Here is a 22,906-nt window from a genome sequence, read left to right as displayed (position 1 = left end):
ACATGAGTTGTCCATTACCAGTTCTTCTTTCAGATACTTTTGGATTGCATGATTCAGTCCATCCTTTAAAAATATTTTGGTAAAAATGTTGACCACATCAGAACAATGTGTTGCATGCAAGACACAGACATGTACCTCAAATTTTCAAAGTAACTGTAACACTCTTAAGGTCACAGGTTAACATTGATTGCTGGCATGTATTGATATAGAAGCTGATACGGAGGTTTCATATTAGGCTGGTGATCAGATTTATTACTCATGCTCAAAGGTGAGCGTAGAGTCTAGTGTAAAAACTTATTCATTTGTCCTGTTGTTTCTGAGTAGAATCTTGAAATTGAGCATCATCAAAGTAGCTCTTGAGACTGATCATAAAACTCAGTTTTATAAGTGCAAAATTGCCATATAAAATGATTTGTACACGAAAGATTATGTTTTTTTCCCTTATATACTCATTTAAAATCAGTATTCATAACTTTATCATGACATCACAGTGCATTAAGGGTTCTAACTGACCAATCAGAGAGCTGCATTTTCGAGTACCTGCCAGTTTCCACTTGGGTATAACGAAGTATATTTACAATGAACATATAGTGACTTTAGAAATAAATATCACACTATTTTAGAAATCAAATTAAGATTTTTCACTGCACATGCCTCAGATGATGCTACAAACAACAAAACTTTGAAGTTTCATTGAAATATTATATTGATTTAATACCTTTATTTTAGTTAAAAGTTTGGGATTTTAAACAGGGAGTCTATGATAAAGTCCGAGTAAAATGTAATCAGTACCCAAGCGAAATTAGTATCATTCCGCAATGTTTTGGACATGTTAAAATTATGAATTGCTGTTTCTTTGCCTAGTTCTGGTTACTAGAGGCTGAAATAGTTCAGCACAATATCAAAAAGCTTGAAAAGTCATCAGAATGACCTTGTTTGTCAGTATGATAAACAGAAAGGTCAGATCAGCTGCTGTGTCTCCATGTAAATAATATAGATCAGCATGACTTTATATATTCAGATTTTCTGGAATTATTAAAGTCTAAGATGGCAATACATATTGGCACCAGCTGCTTAATGAGGAGGAAATACGAAATCAAAACTGAGGAATTATGTAGAGCTGTCTATTTTGACATCATAAACCATGATTTATTGAAGAAATTTGTATAGGAATTGCAGTTTTTGTCTCCATTCCAGAAATATTCTCCAGTATGGCTCTCAAGTGGGAAGGTGCACGTGCCTTGTGTGAAGTAAGTGGAATTAATAAATTGTCGGGGCATTATCTCTGACACTTCTGTCTATATATAATTAATCTGAAAAGAGATATCTCCTTTGCGATTAATGAAATCAGTGATAATCGAGATCAGAATTGTTCACATGGAATATTGCAATTTCAAAAGAATAATAGAGGTATCAGTTTTGAGACTGAAAAATAAAAATTTCATTCATTCATTGCAATGCTATTCCTGAAATGATAGCACAATGAAAATAATTTACTGTCAAACAGTTCTTTTTTTATGAAATTGAATGCTGTCTTTGTTCCGTTGATGCTAGTGATTTACATTGTTATTAAATTTACTTATAGTGGCGTATAACACTGTGAAATTTTATTCCCAATATTCAGAAGTGTGTATTCTTTTTTAGTTGCTAGATCTATTATATATAGTTCATTGTGTCCACCAAGAGTTATTTCAAATATCTTGTTAAATTTAAACTTTGACCTTATGTGCACATTTTTGCATTAACTTTATTAAAAGAACCCTTCCCTGGTTATAGGTGCAGATTGGAAAATCTGATTTAGGAGCATTTATTTTAAATGAAACTCTGCTGATTGACTGCCATAATAGCTTCCAGAAAGATGGATATGTCCATCAGCACCCATAACCTGTTATACATACTTTTTCTTGCTTATTGTATTCCTTAAGTAATAGAAGAAATAAATGAGACTGATTTCCTCATTTTACCATACAAAATGCATTCATCCATAAATGTAGTTAGTTAGGACATTATTTGCAGCGAAAGTGTCATCATAGACGCTACAGGGTGTAAGATGAGTTTTGTCAGCACTGGTGTAACTCCTGGCATGCATGAAATTAAACTGCAAAAAATGAAATTAGCCAAAGTGTACATGGTATAGAACAGTAACTGTTTGCAAAGCCCTAAAAGTACATTTGTATTAGATAAAGTTTTAAGTACAGAATTTTTGCATCAGTAAATATAACTTAGAAAATTGCTGAACTAGAGTCAAATCTTATATTTGAGCTGCGCCATGAGGAAACCGACATAGTGCGTTTGCGACCAGCATGAATCCAGACCAGCCTGCACTTCTGCGCAGTCTGGTTAGAATCCATGCTGTTTGCTTTCAAAGCCTGATGCAGTTAGAGAAACTGTTACTGAACAGCATAGATCCTGACCAGACTGTGAGGATGCGCAGGCTGGTTTGGATCCTTGCTGGTCGCAAAGGCACTATGTTGGTTTTTTCATGGTGCGGCTCATTTTATTCCATCATTGTAGATGTGGTCATTTCTATGCTGATGATGGGTGCAGATTTGTTACTTGTAAATCCTGCTGCTTTTCCGTACTGTCCTGTCAAGTACACCAGAAGAAATCCATATCAAGTACCCCCTGTGATAATAAAAATACAGAAATGGATTTGAGGTAAGTCTTAGTGCTATGAAGTCATTATATGTGGGGGACTCATTTTCATGGATTTCATGATATCAATTGAATTTTTTTTAAATCTTATAGAGTGAATAAAATTTCATTCATTTTTTAAAAAAGCATGCCCTCATCAATAAAATCAGTAACTTTTATACCCATAAAATGAAATTATTTTACAGGGAAAGTGTTATCAACTGCAAATGTTGATGCCTGTGGAAGGAATGATAAGTTTATAGTGCAACAGAATGTTTTTGAATGAACTATAGGAAATCACTAAAGTCACTTACTATACACTTAAAACCCAAAAACGTATATCAAAATTAATGGTAATTGACACTATTTGCGCATTAATAGCAACTGAATATGTTTCATTTTCTGCTCATTTAAGAAAAGTCACAAGGTGAACGAACATATTTGGTGACCTTGTGTCCTTTGTGTGTCTTTGTGCATCAGCCATCATTAATTTATTTTGTCACAAACAATATCATTGCTAAAATTTCATAGGGTACAGTTTTAGCCAGTTTTGATGAAATTTGGTCCATATGTTTGCCTCAGTAAATCTCAGATGAGTTTTGTATTGGTACATGTGGGGCCAGGAACCGGGTTGCTTGACAAAATCATAGAAAAACATTTTTAATGTTCTAGAGGTCACATCTTTTACATAATTTTCCTGACATCTTGTCAAAATATGTCTTTATGAAATTTAGGTCACGGTTGAAACGATTGTTGGGGAACAAATCAAGGCCTCTTATTCAAATCATAATCAAGGCCTCTTATTCAAGTCATGAAAAAAAACTTGTTAACGCTACATTTAAATTTGATCAAATGGTTATAGGTCAGAATGTTTGTTTTGTGAACTCTAGGTCAGGTTTGTATCTAGGTCATCTTTGTTAAAAAACTAGGCCATTGAGAAAGATCTTTGATAGTCATTATTAACTCCCCAAAGGCCACATTTTATATCTGATTTTGTACGAAACTTGCGCAGCATGTTTGTCTTAATGAAAATGTATTTCATACTGGGTCTAAATCAAGACCACTGAATAGAAACATTGTTAACACCCCAGAGTTGATGGTCAGCTTCTTTGTCTTAATAATATATAGGTTTTAATTGAAACTTAAGGGCATCAAGGGTAAAAAACTGGGTCACTAGATCAGTTCGAAGAAAATCCTTATTAAAACTTTTGAGGCAACATTTTGTACCTGATTTACATGAAATATTATCATTATGTCTTAGTGAAATTTATGTCCAGTTTGAAACTGATTTGGTCAAAAATTAGGTCATAGGATCAGATTGTAGGAAAATTGTCTACCTGCTATATATGAAACTTGGTCATACTGTTTCTCTTGATGAAAGTTAGGTCAGGTTGTTAAATACTAGGTCATGTGAAGTCAAAATTTGGTCACCAGGTCAGACCTTAGAAAAGCCTTTTGAACATTCCAAATGCCAGATTTTTACTTTATCTACATAAAACCTAGTCCGAATGTATGTCTTTATTGTTCCCATGTCAAGTTTGAAACTGGGTTTGGTTCGCTCAGGTGATCAGTACAGGCCTTCAGAGTCCTCTTGATATGACTTTATTTTTAGCTCGACTATTCATAGGATAGTAGAGCTATTGGATTCGCCCGTGTGTCGGCGTCCCGATTTGGTTAGGTTTTTGTATGTAAACTGGTATTTCAGTAAGCACTTGTTGGAATTGATTGAAACTTCACACACTATTCACTGTGATAAAATGACTTATATTGCACAGGTTCCATAATTCTATTTTGATTTTTTACAAAATTATGCCCCTTTTTCGACTTAGAAATTTTTGGTCAAGGTTTTGTATGTAAGCTGGTATCTCAATATCCACTAATGGGAATGGATTGAAACTTCATACACTTGTTCACAGTCATAATCTGACATGTACTGTGCAGGTCCCATAACTCTACTTTGCATTTTATCAAAATTATGCCCCTTTTTCGACTTGGCAGTTTTTAGTTAAGTTTTTGTTTGTAAGCTGGTATCTCAGTATCCACTAATGGGAATGGATTGAAACTTCACACACTTATTCACTGTCATGATCTGACATGCACTGTGCAGGTCCCATAACTGTGCTTTGCATTTTTGTAAAATTATGTCCTTTTTTCGACTTAGCTGTTTTTGGTTAAGGTTTTGTATGTAAGCTGGTATCTCAGTATCCACAAATGGGAATGGATTGAAACTTCACACACTTATTCACTGTCATGATATGACATGCAGAGCAAAGGTTCAATAACTCTATTTGGCATTATGATGCCCTTTTTCAACTTAGCAGTTTTTGGTTATATTCTTATATGAAAGATGGTATCTCAGTACCCACTAATGGGAATGGTTTGAAACTTCACACACTTGTCTACTGTCATGAGCTGATAAGCACTGTGCATGTTCCATAACACTGTTTTACATTTTTACAAAATTATGCCCCTTTTTAGACTTCCGTATTCATTCAATTGACAAGGCTGCCGAATAGTCGAGCATTGCTGTCCTCCGACAGCTCTTGTTTGACAATGGTGTTACTTTATTGTTATTGCACTTTTCTGTGATTTACACCATTGCAGCTCTATCGGCATGCAGGCGTGTCCAGAGAGACTAGGATTCATTGGTCACCAGTTGACTTGCCTGAACTTGTCAGACAACAAGTTAACTGAGCTTCCGCCCGAGATTGGATGTCTGCGTGGACTACAGGTGCTCTCATTGCAACAAAACAAGCTCACAACTTTACCTGTGAGTTCTTTCGTTAAATTAGTTTATTCTGATATCGGATCAAAAGTTTTCATTGGTCATTAAAAAAAAGTTAGAAACTTTATTTATTGATCAGGCTCTTAAGTTTACCCATGAATTTCTTCATTCTAACAATCCATAAAGTCCATCATACAATACAGTCCGTCATATTGAAGGAAATGTTTGCACAAAATTTTATCTTGTCAGACAAGAAATCTTTTAAACTGATGTAGAAAGGGTAGTAGCATGTCTTCATTTCACCATGACAGACTTTCCTGAATCAGAACATGGGAATGTATAGAATTCGAAACCATCATAAATCAGTTAAACTGCTGTCATATATATGAGCCATGCCATGAAAAAACCAACATAGTGCATTTGTGACCAGCATGGATCCAGACCAGCCTGTGCAACTGCGCAGTCTGGTCAGGATTCATGGTTCGCTAACGGTTTCTCTAATTGCAATAGTCTGAAAGCAAACAGCATGGATACTGACCAGACTGAGCGGATGTGCAGGCTGGTCTGGATCCATGCTGGTCGCAAACACACTACGTTGGTTTTCTCATGGCGCGGCTCATATATACTGTTTTTATGTCCCAAAAACCTGGGCTATAATGTTAAATAATTCAAGAGATTTCAATGAAACTACACTAATGTTAAGTATGAGGTAAAGTAAGTCATGTGTGTATGTCCGAGGTATAGGTCACAGGCAAGGGCACTAACCCTAACATTTTTAGCACCAACCTTACTACTGTCTCAGGGTTGTATTTACGTTATTCGTGTTTTGCAAACACAGTTCATGTTCCATATCTGTATATTTTCAGAAGGGGTGCCAATTTTAACTAATAATACTTGTCATCAAAGAGAAAAGTATGAATTGTCTCTGATATGTGGCATATTTTCTATGATTTCACGTCTGTTTGCTTTTATTTTACAGGAAACTGTAGGATCATTGACAGAGCTTGCTTACTTTGATATCAGCCGTAACCAGTTCACTTCATTCCCCGGTTAGTAAGCTCATTTTAAAAGTTTAAAAGTTCCAGGCTCTAAATGTTCAGCTTGTAACATCTGGGATATGTGTGTCATGTGCTGTAGCTTTTTCACATTAAATAAGAGTCCATTAAATATTATGTCCTGGCTAGTTTTTAAGGCTGCATCAAAACTGATATTGAAATCTTCCAATTTGCAGTATTACCACATTTATACTTCAGAGAGAATGTGTTTTAGATGAACAATTTCACTTTCAAAAAACATTTATAGCTGAACTGAAAACAGAGTGCTCATGATGAGCTTTTAGAATTGTTGGATGTCTGTCTGTCTGTTCATTTCTTTTAAGGACACTTCCTAAACCACTATGTCAGTTTCAACCAGACTTCACAGGAATGTTCCTTGTGTGGGCCCCTTTCAGATTCCGTCAAATCAAGGTTATCTATGCAAAAGTCTGGTTGCCGTGGGCAACCCAAAGGAAAAACTTAAAAACTCTTCTCAAAAATTGAATTCTTCGTGTGAGGAAGCCATCCAGCTGGCTTACGGAAGGTCGGTGGTTCTACCCAGGTGCCTGCTCGTGATGAAATAATGCACGGAGGGGCACCTGGGGTCTTCCTCCACCGTCAAAGCTGGAAAGTCGCCATATGACCTATGATTGTGTCGGTGCAACGTTAAAACCAAGAAAATAAATAAACAAAAATTTCTGGCCCAATTTTATAAAAATTTCACAGAAATGTTCCTTGGGTGACACTGTGCCAGATTTTTTTTCTTTGAAACCACTGATCCTAATTCAAAATGATTTCATAGCAATATTTATAGGGTGACTCTCAACCAAATTCCTTAAGCTCTAGCCCACATATATTGTCTCTTAGTATCACTTCATCCCCCTGCCCGCAGTAACATTCCCCTTAACCCCCCATATTTCCCCCACCCCCTTCGAAGGTTGGCATATTAAAATTGCACTGTCTGTCGGTCCATGCGTCTGTGAGTCTGTGCGAGCACACGATTGGTACCTTAGGTGGTAGGAGGTGTGGCCTAGGACAATAGAAATCCTTTGTATTCATTCCGTAACCACTTAATTCTTTTGTTCCTGATGTGGTCATTCTATTGTTTTCAAACAATGGAATGACCACCTAATACATGAATCGTATGGGCGTCCATCCTTGCGTTGGCATATTAAAATTGCACTGTCTGTCGGTCCATGCGTCTGTGAGTCTGTGCGAGCACACGATTGGTACCTTAGGTGGTAGGAGGTGTGGCCTAGGACAATAGAAATCCTTTGTATTCATTCCGTAACCACTTAATTCTTTTGTTCCTGATGTGGTCATTCTATTGTTTTCAAACAATGGAATGACCACCTAATACATGAATCGTATGGGCGTCCGTCCATCTGTCCGTGTAAATTTTTGTCCGGGCTGTAACTCTGCCATCCATAAAGGGATTTTGAAATAACTTGGCATATATGTTCACATAATGAGTCGAAGTGTCATGCACAAGACCCAGACCCCCTAGCTCCAAGGTCAAGGTCACTCTTAGAGGTCAAAGGTTAACAGGGTCTTGTTTCGTGTCTGGTCCATAACTCTGCCATCCATGAAGGGATTTTGAAATCTTCTTCTTCATACTCAGGATTTTGAAATAACTTGGCATAAATGTTTACCATAATGAGACGACTTGTCATGCCCAGGACCCAGACCCCTAGCCCCAAGGTCAAGGTCACACTTAGAAGTCAATGGTTAACAGGGTCTGTTTCATGTCCGGTCTATAACTCTGCTATTGATTAAGGGATTTTAAAATTATTTGGCCTAATGTTCCCCATAATAAGACGACATGTCATGCGCAAGATCTAGACCCCAAGCTCTAAGATCAAAGTCATACTTAGAGGTTAAAGGTTAACATGGTCTGTGGGATTTTAAAATTACTTGGCATAAATGTTCCCTATATTGAGATGACGTGTCATGTGCAAGGCCAAGACTCCTAGCTCCAATGTCAAGGTCACACTTAGAAGTCAAAGGTGTTTCTTGTTTAGTCCATAACTCTGCCATCTATCAAGGGATTTGAAAATAATTTGACACAAATGTTAACCATATTGAGAAGGTGTTTCACGCTTATGACCCAGGTCTCTCGGGTGAAGGTCAAGGTCATGAAATGATGTGTGATTTTTTTGTACAACTGTAGCATTCTTGGGCATGCTTCGGGGGCATTTGTCACCGATAGTGACAGCTCTTGTTTAAACTTTTTTTGATATGTCACCCCCTCCCAAAACACTCACACATTACCCACCCATATATATTAATTTGGAACCTAAAACAATCTTCTTGTCAGAAAACTCCGACCTTATTTCAGCTTAATTTAGCAGATATTTTCCTTACTTGGCCTTTTCATAAACTGCACAAGGAAGCTGCGAAGTTCAGATGAGCAATCTAGGGTCATCACTGCCCTCTTGTTTAATATTGATATATGAAACATTCTTCCATTTGTTAAAGAAATGTTCCATACTACAAGAGGAACACCATGACTTTAGAAGATTGCTTTGGACTTTAATTTTTAGCTCACCTGTCACGAAGTGACAAGTTGAGCTATTGTGACTGCTTGACGTCCGTCATGCATCGTGCGTAGTGCGTCGTCTGTCGTGCGTAGTGCGTCGTCCATCGTCTGTCAACAATTTCGAAAAAAATCTTCTTCTTGAAAACCACTGGGCAGAATTACACCAAACTTCACAGGAATGATCCTTGGGCGGCCCCCCTTTCAAAATTGTTCAAAGAATTTAATTCCATGCAGAACTCTGGTTGCCATGGCAACCGAAAGGAAAAACTTAAAAAATCTTCTTGTCCAGAACCACAGGGCCTAGGGTCTTGATATCTGGTGTGTAGCATCATCTAGTGGTCCTCTACAAAATTGTTCAAATTATCCCCCTAGGGTCAAATATGGCCCCGCCCCGGGGGTCACATGGTTTATATAGACTTATATAGGGAAAACTTTGAAAATCTTCTTGTACAAAACCACATGGCCTAGGGCTTTGATATTTGGTATGTAGCATCATCTAGTGGTCCTCTACCAAGGTTGTTCAAATAATCTGTCTAGGGTCAAATATGGCCCCGCCTTGGGGCTCCCAAGTTTTACATAGACTTATATAGGAAAAAAAGTTTAAAAATCTTCTTGTCTGAAACGACAACACTTAGACCTTTGATATTTGGTTTGTAGCATTGTCTTAGGTCCTCAACCAAAATTGTTCAAATGTACCCCTTGGGTGAAAAGAGGCCCTGCTCTGGGGGTCCCAAGTTTTATATAGACTTATATAGGAAAAAGCTTTAAAAACCTTCATGTCTGAAACCATACGACCTAGGCTTTTGATATTTGGTATAATGCATTGTCTAGTAGTCCTCTACCAAAATGTTCAAATTGTGCCCCTGGGGTTAAAAGAGGCCCCACCCTGGGGTCACTTAGTTATTATGTGAGTTATATAGAAAAAATACTTAAAAAATCATCTTATCCTATTTCCAAGACTGTTTAATTATAATTACCTGATGGCTCCAAGTAATATGATGTCACTTGACTGTGACCTTGACCTACTGATCTACTTTCTTGTTTTTTAAGATACAGCCTTGAAATTTTGATGACATACACAGTTTTGCACACAAATCGTAAAACTGAATTTCATTGACCATGAATGTGACCTACTGACTTTCTTAATATTTTATCATCAGTTTGACATTTGAAACATGTAGCTCATATTACTCAGGTGAGTGATCCAGGGTCATCATGACCCTCTTGTTTGTTATTATTCAGTCTTTAAAGAAAAGATATCAGAGAAGTGTCACTGCCAAACATTTGTACATGTAAAAACTGTATTATGTTATGTACAATATTGGATCTCAAATTTTGTAAACAAACTTGTGCTTACTTTTAGTGTGGAAAGACTAACATAAGTTGTTTTATCTATTTCAGATCATATACACAGTTTGGTGCAGCTAAAAGAATTACACATGTCTCACAATACAATGTCTCAATTACCTGCCGGCATCTCTATGCTAGGCAAACTTCTAGTCCTTGATATCAGGTTAGTGCCTGTGGATCTGATACCTAAACTTGAAAAATAAACCACTTGATTTGTTTTGTTTGTTTGACTGGGTTAAATACTGTTTTTCAACAGTACTTCAGTTATGTAGCGACAGTAAATTTAAGTTACCTGTGTTCCTGTGCCTTTGGACATTAAACACTATTGTGTGACAAGCAATGAGGCAATATTTTCAAGGGGTGAAATCTTGAAATCTTCACCCACAGGCCGAGTGAGGTGGGGGACAAACATTTTTAGAGGAGAGGGAATATTTCTTAGGAAATCTTCACTTTTTCGGGGATATTTCCCACAAAATCTGAAGTTTTTCTAGGAAATTTCCCCCCTGGGGGTAGGGGAAGATTTCCGATGGTGGGGGTGGGGAGGGGTTGTAATTTTCCTATAACACTGGTACTTAATTGTTCACTACAAGTAACTGACACATGAATCAGGGCTGGAGGAGGAATGGCTACAGACACACCGTCTTCTGTCAGATCATCACAGGGAACATATTAGCAATGCCCAGTGATCCAACTCCTGACCTCTCTAGTCATAATCCTGCACTCTGCCCCTTGAGCTATTCCAGGAGGCTGAAATTACTGGAGGTTTAAATCTGTATAGAAATTGACTTTCATGTAATTGTTAATGGAATTATCGATTAACATTGTTGGTGATGTGATTTTAAGGCTTAGTTGATTAATGTCACTTTCTTATTAAGGAGCCCAGGGAAAAGAGAATAGAATTATAAAACAAAACAGAAATATATCAATCAATATTAAATGTTCAAGGGGATGTCTAAATATCTAGGAAACAAATGTGTCTGTATTAACACCAGGACGAAATTTCTCTTTAATGATAAACTGCTAGCTCATTATGATTACAGAGAGACAATTATTTGAAGGAAATGCAGATTTAAAAATGTCAAACCCAAAGGAATGGATGAAATTCCCATCTATATTAAGTTTGAAAAGTTATGTCCATGAATTGCTATTCCAACAAAATAAACATTGAAATTTTATGGGAACGAAATATAATGATTTCATCTGATACAGTAAAAGATAGTTTCTAAGAAATGTAAAGCATTTTTCTGCCCACAAATGATGAAGTTTTTAGCTCAGCTATTTGAAGAATATAGAGAGCTATACTACTCGCCCGTCGTCGGTGTTGGTTAAAGTTTTTAGCTCACCTGTCACAAAGTGACAAGGTGAGCTTTTGTGATCGCGCGGTGTCCGTCGTCCGTCGTCCGTGCGTGCGTCCATCCGTGCGTGCGTAAACTTTTCCTTGTGACATCTCTAGAGGTCACATTTTTCATGGGATCTTTATGAAAATGGGTCAGAATGTTCATCTTGGTAAATTCTAGGTCAAGTTCGAAACTGGGTCACGTGCCTTCAAAAACTAGGTCAGTAGGTCTAAAAATAGAAAAACCTTGTGACCTCTCTAGAGGCCATAATTTTCAATGGGATCTGTATGAAAGTTGGTCTGAATGTTCAACTTGATGATATCTAGGTCAAGGGTGAAACTGGTTCACGTGCCATCTAAAACTAGGTCAGTAGGTCAAATAATAGAAAAACCTTGTGACCTCTCTGAAGGCCATATTTTTCAATGGATCTTCATGAAAGTTGGTCTGAATGTTCATCTTGATGATATCTAGGCCAGTTTCGAAACAGGGTCATGTGCGGTCAAAAACTAGGTCAGTAGGTCTAAAAATAGAAAAACCTTGTGACCTCTCTAGAGGCCATACTTGTGAATGGATGTCCATAAAAATTAGTCAGAATGTTCATCTTGATGATATCTAGGTCAAGTTTGAAAGTGGGTCACATGCCATCAAAAAGTAGGTCAGTAAGTCAAATAATGAAAAAACGTTGTGACCTCTCTAGAGGCCATATTTTTCATGGGATCTGTATGAAAGTTGGTCTGAATGTTTATCTTGATGATATCCAAGTCAAGTTTGAAACTGGGTCAACTGCGATCAAAAACTAGGTCAGTAGGTCTTGAAATAGAAAAACCTTGTGACTTCTCTAGAGTCCATACCCTTGAATGGATCTTCATGAAAATTGGTCAGAATGTTCACCTTGATGATATCTAGGTCAAGTTTGAAACTGGGTCACGTGCCTTAAAAAACTAGGTCAATAGGTCAAATAATAGAAAAACCTTGTGACCTCTCTAGAGACCATATTTTTCAATGGATCTTCATGAAAATTGGTCAGAATTTTTATGCCCCCGAAGGGAGGCATATAGTTTTTGAACCGTCTGTCTGTCAGTCTGTTGGTCTGTCTGCAATTTTCGTGTCCGGTCCATATCTTTGTCATCGATGGATGGATATTCAAATAACTTGGCATGAATGTGTACCACAGTAAGCCGACATGTTGCGCGCAAGACCCAGGTCCGTAGCTCAAAGGTCAAGGTCACACTTAGATATTATAGGATAGTGCATTGATGGGAGTGTCCGGTCCATATCTTTGTCAACGATGGATGGATTTTCAAATAACTTGGCATGAATGTGTACCACAGTAAGACGACGTGTCACAAGCAAGACCCAGGTCCGTAGCTCAAAGGTCAAGGTCACACTTAGACGTTAAAGGTCATTTTTCATGATAGTGCAATGATGGGCATGTCCAGCTCATATCTTTGTCATGGATGGATGGTTTTTCAAATATCTTGGCATGAATGTGTACCACAGTAGCTCAAAGGTCAAGGTAACACTTAGACGTTAAAGGATAGTGCATTGATTGGCGTGTCTGGCCCATATCTTTGTCATCGATGGATGGATTTTCAGATAACTTGGCATGAATGTGTACCACAGTAAGACGATGTGTCGTGCACAAGACCCAGGTTCGTAGCTCAAAGGTCAAGGTCACACTTAGACATTAAAGGATAGTGCATTGATGGGAGTGTCCGGTCCATATCTTTGTCAACGATGGATGGATTTTCAAATAACTTGGCATGAATGTGTACCACAGTAAGACGACGTGTCACAAGCAAGACCCAGGTCCGTAGCTCAAAGGTCAAGGTCACACTTAGACGTTAAAGGTCATTTTTCATGATAGTGCAATGATGGGCATGTCCAGCTCATATCTTTGTCATTCATGCATGGATTTTAAAATAACTATGCATGAATGTGTGACACAGTAAGATGACGTGTCGCGCGCAAGACCCAGCTCCGTAGGTCAAAGGTCCTAACTCTAACATCGGCCATAACTATTCATTCAAAGTGCCATCGGGGGCATGTGTCATCCTATGGAGACAGCTCTTGTTATCTTGATAATATCTAGGTCAAGTTCAAAATTGGGTCACATGAGCTCAAAAACTAGGTCACTATGTCAAATAATAGAAAAAACAACGTCATACTCAAAACTGGATCATGTGGGAAGAGGTGAGCGATTCAGGACCATCATGGTCCTCTTGTTTATGATGTCAAATAGCTTGAACACTATCAAAAATATTCAACTGAGACTTGGAATAATTGCATATAGTGACAGTGTGCACATGTATGACAAGGGGCATCTCTCTGTCAGCAATATTTTCAGAGTTATGCCCCTTTTTAACTTAAAAATTTCGGTTAAAGTTTTTGATATTTAAAAGTCAAATATCTTGAACACTTTTTACTAGTACTAGGACTATAAAGCTATGTTAAGGGTCAGTGTATAAGGTCGCATATTTCGGACTTGTATTTTAACAGAACTATGCCCCTTTTGTACTTAATGTGTAAATTCTAAATCCAAATTTCTGCCGTTGTAATTAGTTGTAAATTACAGCGGGTTTTATCATTTTGACCCTTAGTTACTGTGACACAGTTGTAACAGTACTATTATAGAATCCATTTTATTGACAAGCCTTTGAATAGTCGAGCGCACTGTCATCAGACAGCTCTTGTTAAATTATACAATTCTGTTTTTGTTTTTCAGTCACAACAGCATAGTCAGCTTGTGTGAGGAATTGTTTTCACTCTTTCAGTTAAAGGTAAAATGAAATTGAAAATCTGTTACGGTGATATGCGACTTGGTTAAATTGTTTTAAATAGGAACACCAACAGATTTTTGTTAACTTTTTAAAAATTTAGAAAGTGCTTTTACCACTTAGTACTTGTTAATTAATAGTAAAAAAGAAATTAATTTAGCATGTTACATGTGGTACTTTTTTAGGAATGCCCTCTGTCCATCTGTCTGTTAGCAAATCTGGATCCTGCAATTACTCAAAAAGTATTCAAGTTAGGTTCATAAAACTTGGTATGTGAATAGAGGACAATATGTAGATTATGCACGTACATGACTTACGCTTGTAGGTCAGAGGTCAAGGTAACTATTGAAGGTCAAGTAAAAATGTTTTCACTCCGTATCTTCTGTATGGATTGATGGGTTATCTTAGTGGTACACACAAACGTTTCCCATGATGAGACAATGCGTCAACACAATTGATATATGCTTACAGGTTAAAGGTCAAGGTTAATGTTTAAGGTCAAGTAAAAATTTGTTTCTGCCTCATAACTTTTAATTGCATTGAAGGATTTTTATATTGCTACACAGAAATGTTCTCCTTGATTAGACTCTGTGTCGCGCACATGACCCATGGTTGTTGGTCAGAGGTCAAGGTCTCTATTGAATGTCATGAAAAGTTGATTCTGCTCCATACTTTTATTTGCATTGATGGATTATCTTAGTACTGCACACAGATATTCCACATGAAGAGACAATGTATCATGTACATGATCTATGCTTTTAGTTGAAGGTCGCTATAGAAATTTAAGTGAAAATAGTTTTTGTTATTTAGCTCCTTAATACCTTGGAGCATATTTAGTCCCCTACCAGTGGAAAACCGGAGGGGACTAGGAATGCGTCCATCCATCTGTCTGTCTATCCACAAATCTGGATCCTGCATTTACTCAAAAAGTATTTAAGCTAGGTTCATAAAACTTGGTACGTGAATAGAGGGCAATATGTAGATTACTAGTATCAAACGTCAGGGTCACTGTTGAAGGTCAAGTAAAGATTGTTCCCACTTCATAACTTTTATATGCATTGATGGATTATCTTAGTGCTACACAGAACTGTTCCCCATGATGGGATAATGTGTCAACACATGATCTGTGCTTGTCGGTTAAAGGTCAAGGTCACTATTGAAAGTTTTTCATCGGTAGGGGATTTCTGTATTCCGCTGCAATACTCGGTCACCTGTTAGTCTTAACACTGTTGCCAACAATGTCAAGGAACGAACACTAACAAAGTTTGATACCAGTAGGGGATTTCTGTATTGCCACTACAATACTCGGCCACTTGTTTATAAAGAAACTGGTAATTGTCTATAGCATATGTAGAAAAGATCTTTAAATGTTCAGAGCTTGGTTTCAGTTTTGATGCATTTTCACTTTGTTATAACAAAATGAATTTGATTCAGACTTAACATAAATTGTCCCACATTATCACCCACATTGTATGACTTAAGGTCCATAACTAACACATATTTCATATATTATGCACTTTTTCAGTTAGAACTTAAAGTTTTGATGCATTTTCAATCTGTCTCTTTTTTTTTACTAAATAGATTTGATTTAAAATATGGTTGAGTAATTACTTAATTACTAATTAAGTACCTTTTTTAGCAGTATCTGCTGGAAAATGACTGAGTGCACGAGTTATCATTTTTTCAATAAGGCAATACAGCTAAACACAGCTTGCTCGAGCATCAGTGTCCTGTGCACCTGGGCCTACTAGGGCAATATATTTAGTGTTGTATTTTCTGTTTGGATTGCTAGAAACCCTTAATAACACAAGTATTTTGCTTAATCCCCTTGCAGACTCTAGCCAACAGTTTTTACTGTATCAGATATATGATGAATAAGGTTTGACCGTTTTGTATGAAAAGATTTTGAAGATCGCTTATAACTATATGAAATTAATACTTTCAGGTGCTCAATTTAAGTTCAAACCACCTTGAGAATATACCTAACGAGATAGGCAAAATGATCTGCCTAGATACCCTGGATGCGAGGTCATGTAATATAACATATCTACCTAGTGCCATAGGAAACTGTTCTAATCTTAAAGTGCTCAGACTGAATGATAACAGGTGAGTAAATCAATCTTTTGTACATTTAAAAGTTCTGATTTCTGTATACAGTAAAATGTGCCTGTTGTATATTGTCCAGAGAGGTTAGTTTACTGAGATTATGTATCAAATGTTAAAGAAAATAACTGCCTTAAATGTATTATCTCTTCATTAACAGAGGTTATACTGTATTCGAGTAATTGAATGTGAAAAATTACAACATGCAACAGTTTACTTTAAAGCCCTTTACATGTCGCCTTTGTAACCATATTTCTACAGTAAGATACGCACTGTTTTGTATTTAGTTTATATAAGACAGATAAAGATTGGTGAGTTTCAATACTGCCTTAAAATAACATCAAGCATATGTCATATTTTTCTACATTTGGGCCTTATTGGACGATCTGTTGTGACTTCAAATGTCAGGGTTCAAAATTTTGCAAATTATGTAGAATTCTTTTATCTGAGGATTTTTTTCAGAAGCTATTCTGTAGGCCAACGGAAGGTCGTAGTTCTAATCAGGTGCCATCATGTTCCAAAAATTATAATTAGATAGGCATCAGTGGGCATCGTCCATGAAATGCTGAAAATTTTAGAGTATGACCTACAGTAAACCTCTCTTATAAGGAACAGCTTGGGACCTCTAAAAATTGTTCCTTATAACCGAGGTTCCTTATATCCGTATAGCGAACTAATTCCTTGTAACCGAGGTTTGTATAACGAACACAATTTGTATAGCAAACACTATTTGACTGACGTTTGAAAAGGGCCCCGGGTCGACCATGAATCTTTATGTGAGAAAGTTGTGAGTCTAGTACCGGTCCTTTCCTAGAGAGTTTGTAAGGCAAACTGCCTGTGAGTATAGGACTGAAATAGTTTGGAAAAATGGCGTTTAACCCTAAACTAAGCCAAAATGTATGTCGGTAAGAATGACGTGATTTGTGTTTATAAATTATTGTCGGCTATTTCTATCTTCTTTTTAGGAGAGCACTACATTATGATTATAAAATATGTTGGAGCCCTTACCTTGCTCGACAGCATGTTATATGAATAGGCATCAATACTAATATAAAATAAATGTTCAAATAATTAATACAAAAATGTTAAATTATTACGACTAGACAACGGCGCCATACATACGGACTAAAGTGTAAATTATACCTATAGTTTTGCTATTGTCCATTTTAGCACCTGATATAATTTTTACAATTGAAAATTTGGTAAACTGGACTGTTTGCCATTGTTAATCACGCTTAATTAACACATTTATTTAGGATAGTATGACATGACCATGTCCACGATTTATTTTCGTTTAGTATTGTTATCATGAAATACCTTATACATGTAGCTCTCAAACATAATCTCGAGTAAATATAAACTAATGATGATATTATTTATTTATCTTTTTATCATATCCGTGAAATAAAACAAACTAAAGATCATAGAAATGAAATAATATGTGTTTATTCATGTGCATAAAAGCGCGTAAAAGTGCCGACATTACTCTGACGTCATCAGCAATTCTCCTGTTTATTTCCAGTTTTCAATAATATTTATTCTTTATGTCTGTTCGCTATAACCGAGGGGTTTTCCATTGAATTTCGTACTTTGGGACTAGAAAAAGTGTTCCTTATAACCGAGTGTTCCTTATAACCGAGTTCCCTATAACCGAGGATTTTTACATTGAATAAAGAAGGAATTAAATCGGGGAATTGAAAATTGTTCCTTATAACCGAGTGTTCCTTATATCCGAGTTCCTTATAAGTGAGGTTTACTGTATAAATGTCCTGTTACCAAGTCTGCCATTGAGACTGTTTTGGACAACTGAAGACTGGGTCTCTGATGTCAGTATTATTTATGCTAATATTCTGGCAATAACCGCCTCAGTAGCCTAGTGGTAGAGCCCCCGCTTCGAGTGCAGGAGGTTGCGAGTTCAATCCATCTATGCGTCATACAATACACTTAAAATGGTCAGCCCGGTGTCAGTTTAATGTGACTGGGTGGGGTATCATGTCACATGTCAAAGGCGTGATATTCCAGTGAGGCAGCACTAAAACGTTGAGCATTGTGCTCACTGCTACAAGTAGGCTCCTTCATTTATATGACTGAAACGTTGAGCATTGTGCTCACTGCTACAAGTAGGCTCCTTCATTTATATGACTGAAAAATTGTTGAAAAGCCGTTAACCCCGAACACACACAATATTCTGGTACTAAGGGAATGTGGAGTTACATGTGACTGAATCTTAAACATTCACATAAATATTACTCTAGTTTTAAAAACATGGTTATTAATTAAAGTATTCACTGACTACATGTGTACTCATTACAGGTTGAGCCGACTACCATCTAAACTTGGCCAGCTGGGACATCTGAATAAACTAGAGTTGGACAAGAATAATCTGCAATACCTGCCTTATACACTATCATTCCTACATGATAAACTTAGCCTTTCATGTAAGCTACTTTAATTTATAATCTTTGAGCCCCTGATGAATTCTTGCTTGTACTGGATTTAGTACCATTCTTTTTGTGCCCCCTAAAATTCTGTTGGGGGACTCAGATTTGCATTTGAATTTGTGTGTCGTGCATATCTCAATGGTATTTGACTAGTCATCAGACATCATAAGATTGTTGTTTAGAGTGTAAAGTTGTACCTCTTGTTTTTAGCTCACCAAAGCACAAGGTGCTCAAGGTGAGCTATTGTGACCGGTCATTGTCCGGCGTCCATTGGCGTCCGTCGTGCTTCATGCGTCAACATTTGCCTTGTGAACACTCTAGAGACCACATTTTTGGCCAAATCTTTATGAAACTTGGTCAGAATGTTTGTCTTGAAGATCTCTAGGTCAAGTTCGAAACTGGGTCATGTTGGGTCGAAAACTAGGTCAGTAGGCCAGATCAAAGGAAAGCTTGTGAACACTCTAGAGGCCACATTTGTGACCCAATCTTGATGAAACTTAGTCAGAATGTTTGTCTTGATGATCTCTAGGTCAAATTTGAAATTGGGTCATGTGGGGTCAAAAACTAGGTCAGTAGGCCAGATCAAAGGAAAAGCTTGTGAACACTAAAGAGGCCACATTTGTGACCCAATCTTAGTGAAACTTAGTCAGAATGTTAGTCTTGATGATCTCTGTTCAAAACTGGGTCATGTGGGGTCGAAAAATTGGTCAGTAGGCCAGATCAAAGGAAAAGCTTGTGAATACTCCAGAGGCCGCATTTGTGACCCAATCTTTATGAAACTTGGTCAGAATGTTAGTCTTGATGATCTTTAGGTCAAGTTTGAAACTAAATCATGTTGGGTCAAAAATTAGGCCAGTAAGCCAGATCAAAGGAAAATCTTGTCAACACTCTAGAGACCACAATTCAAGTTTGAAACTCATTAGAATCAGTCAGAATGTTTGTCTTGATTATCTAGAGGTCAAGTTCAGATCTTGGTCATGTGCAGTCAACAACTAGATCACACGGTCAAATCAAAGGAAAAGCTTGTGAAGACTTTAGAGGCCACAGTTGTGACCCAGTCTTTATGAAATTTGGTCAGAATGTTTGTCTTGATGATCTCTAGGCCGAGTTCAAATCTGGGTCATGTTGATTCAAAAACTAGGTCAGTAGGCCAAATAAAAGAAAAAGCTTGTGAACACTACAGGCCACATTTGTGATCCAATCTTTATGAAACTTGGTCAGAATGTTAGTCTTGATGATTTCTAGGTCAAGTTTGAAACTGGGTCATGTTGGGTCAAAAACTAGGTCAGTAGGCCAGATCAAAGGAAAAGCTTGAGAACACTCTAGAGGCCAATGTTTTGACTCAGTCTTTATGAAATTTGGTCAGAATGTTTGTCTTGATGATCTTTAGGTCAAGTTCGAAACTGGGTCATGCTGGTTCAAAAACTAGGTCAGTAGGCCAGATCAAAGGAGAAGCTTGTGAACACTGTATATGCCACATTTGTGACCCAATCTTCATGGAACTTGGTCAGAATGTTTGCCTTAATGATCTTTAGATCAAGTTCGAAACTGGGTCACTAGGGGTCAAAAAGTAGGTCAGTTGGCCAATTCAAAGGAAAAGCTTGTGAACTCTCTATAGGCCACATTTGTGACTCAGTCTTTATGAAACTTAGTCAGAATGTTTGTCTTGGTGATCTCTAGGTCAAGTTTTAATCTGGGTCATTTAGGGTCAAAAACAAGGTCACATGGTCAAATTAAAGGAAAAGTTTGTGAACACTCTTAAGGCTACAGTGGAGATTCAATCTTTATAAAACTTGGTCAGAAAGTTTGTCTTGATGATCTCTAGGACAAATTTGAAACTGGCTCATGTTGGGTAAAAAACCAGGTCAGTAGGCCAGATCAACTCTGGTGAGCGATATATAGGGCCATCATGGCCCTCTTGTTTTTGTGTGTGTGTGAGGCGGGGGGAGGGGAGGGGGTGGGGTTGCGGATTTCATTCAGCCAGACCAGCCATGGCTCTCTATTTAGTCAAAATGTAAATATAAAGGGCCTAAAAGATTGTGTCACATATATCTCAACCTCCGGGTATTAATGTGAAACTTTACTTACCTTTGCATTGTAAATAAGAAAGATATGAGCATACAGTGACTGTTGTCCTATATACACATATTCAGTTACATGTAATAATGGTTGCTGGTGTTGAAGGCCCGATAAATGTTGATTCACTAATTCATTACCACTGTTTTTATAGGATTTTGTCAACCACACTTGAGAGTCAGGGAGTCAGAATTAGAAATAAAGAAGTATTTCTAAAGAATTAGAAATAAAGAAGTATTTCTAAATCAGAATGGACAAATTTTTACGCTAGCAAAAATTCAATTATAATGGACTTGTCATAAGTCGGAAACTACTAAAGAATTAATTTTAAATTGAATAATTAAATTACCATTTAATTAAATCTATTGTGTTTGTAGAAATTAAACTCTTGTCTAAATTTTCAGTAAATGAGAATCCATTACTTACACATAAAGAATTTCCAAAGTTCAAGTACAGTCCATTGCCAGGACCAAACTTGTTTCCTAGTCTCAAAGAGTTCACCGCAAGGGAGATCATCAAGAAAAACATTCCTTCTACAAAAACATTACCAGTTGTGCTTCAAGGTAAATTTTTTTTTGAGCTGCGCCATGGGAAAACCAACATAGTGTGTTTGCGACTAGCATGGATCCAGACCAGCTTGCACATCCGTGCAGCCTGGTCAGGATCCATGCTGTTCACTAATGGTTTCTCTAATTGCAATAGGCTTTGAAAGCGAACAGCATGGATCCTGACCAAACTGCACGGATGTGCAGGCTGGTCTGGCTCCATGCTGGTTACAAAGCCATTATATTGGTTTTCTCATGGCACAGCTCAAATATACATATACTTGTATCTATACACGTTTCATGTCATAACAGAAACAGCCAGTTGAAAAGCCATGAAGTTTCAGTATTATTAAAATCACTTCTTTTTTTGTGTGAGAAATTTCCCTGTTGTTTTAATAGAATTAAATACCCCAGTACAGTAAATCGTGCTTGAGCATCTGATTCAATGGTTGGAGTACGAAGTCTGACCGAAGCATTTTATGTGGTCCACAGCCATTTTCCTTGCATTTCTATGTTTTGAAAGCTCGAAACCATTTTAACTAGAGCGAGACTTTGGGTGATCGTTGTTTTACTGTACATGTACAGTTAGTACTTACATCTTACTTTTCATTCACAGAAATGTTGCAGAAGTCAGGATGTTGTTCAGCCTGTGGTGATCCAGTCTGTGAATTTTACTGCAGTGAAGTTATACCAGTCAATTTTTTATTTGGAGGAGACTGGGTCCCTCTTTATAAGCAGATGTGTTCTCCACATAGACCTCAAGGGTGTGGATAATACACCAGTCTAATGAGTGTTAAATATAGCCTGTGATCATTGGTTTTGTACTGGTATGTGAATTCTGCAGCATTGAAACAAGTCTTTTAAAGTGGAAGTGACTGGGTCTGGCTTAACAAGCAGATTTTGTTACCCTTAACCTTTAGCATGCTAGATAAATTGTCGTCTGCTGGAAATGTCGTCTGCTAAAATTGTAAAGTTCATTCAATTTGCTCCAAAATTGGAAGAAATATTGTCAGAGTAGCAAACAGCTTGGAACCTGATCAGACGCGTCTGATCTGGTTCCAAGCTGTTTGCAAAGGCTGTTAAATTCGCCTGCAGCAGGCTAAGGGTTAAAGACCCTACGAGTTTGAATAATAAACCAGTCTCTTGTCTGTGATCAATGCTTTAATGACATTATATTATGGAATACCACGTTAACAGTGAGAATGAAAACAAGACTTACACCTTATTGATTTTTAGCTCGACTATACGAAGTATGGAGAGCTATCCTACTTGACCCGGCGTCAGCGTCTTTCCGTGTCCCCACCTTGGAGTTATCCCCCTGTTTACTTAAAATTTCAGGTTATAG

At 37.3% G+C, this 22,906-nt stretch overlaps 1 protein-coding gene across 2 annotated transcripts in view; it reads left to right on the top strand.

The window, feature by feature from the left end:
* Positions 1-22,612, top strand: part of LOC123533304 (protein lap4-like) — a 55,027-nt gene extending 32,415 nt beyond the window's left edge. The window contains exons 3-12 of one of the 2 annotated variants that reach the window (XM_053551516.1): positions 1,198-1,250; positions 2,515-2,658; positions 5,239-5,404; positions 6,339-6,408; positions 10,334-10,445; positions 14,345-14,399; positions 16,342-16,502; positions 18,813-18,937; positions 21,421-21,579; positions 22,178-22,612. In XM_053551516.1, the coding sequence (XP_053407491.1) occupies positions 1,198-1,250; positions 2,515-2,658; positions 5,239-5,404; positions 6,339-6,408; positions 10,334-10,445; positions 14,345-14,399; positions 16,342-16,502; positions 18,813-18,937; positions 21,421-21,579; positions 22,178-22,335 (1,203 nt within the window). In that variant the 3' untranslated portion in view covers positions 22,336-22,612. The remainder of the gene's footprint in view (positions 1-1,197; positions 1,251-2,514; positions 2,659-5,238; positions 5,405-6,338; positions 6,409-10,333; positions 10,446-14,344; positions 14,400-16,341; positions 16,503-18,812; positions 18,938-21,420; positions 21,580-22,177) is intronic. The other variant, XM_045314949.2, reaches the window with a different exon arrangement.
* The last annotated feature ends 294 nt before the right edge of the window (positions 22,613-22,906 follow it).

This window comes from Mercenaria mercenaria, chromosome 1 (assembly GCF_021730395.1).
Source record: "Mercenaria mercenaria strain notata chromosome 1, MADL_Memer_1, whole genome shotgun sequence".
Taxonomy (NCBI): domain Eukaryota; kingdom Metazoa; phylum Mollusca; class Bivalvia; order Venerida; family Veneridae; genus Mercenaria; species Mercenaria mercenaria.
Note: the sequence above shows the minus strand (reverse complement) of the source record. Positions and strands in the feature narration are given on the sequence as shown.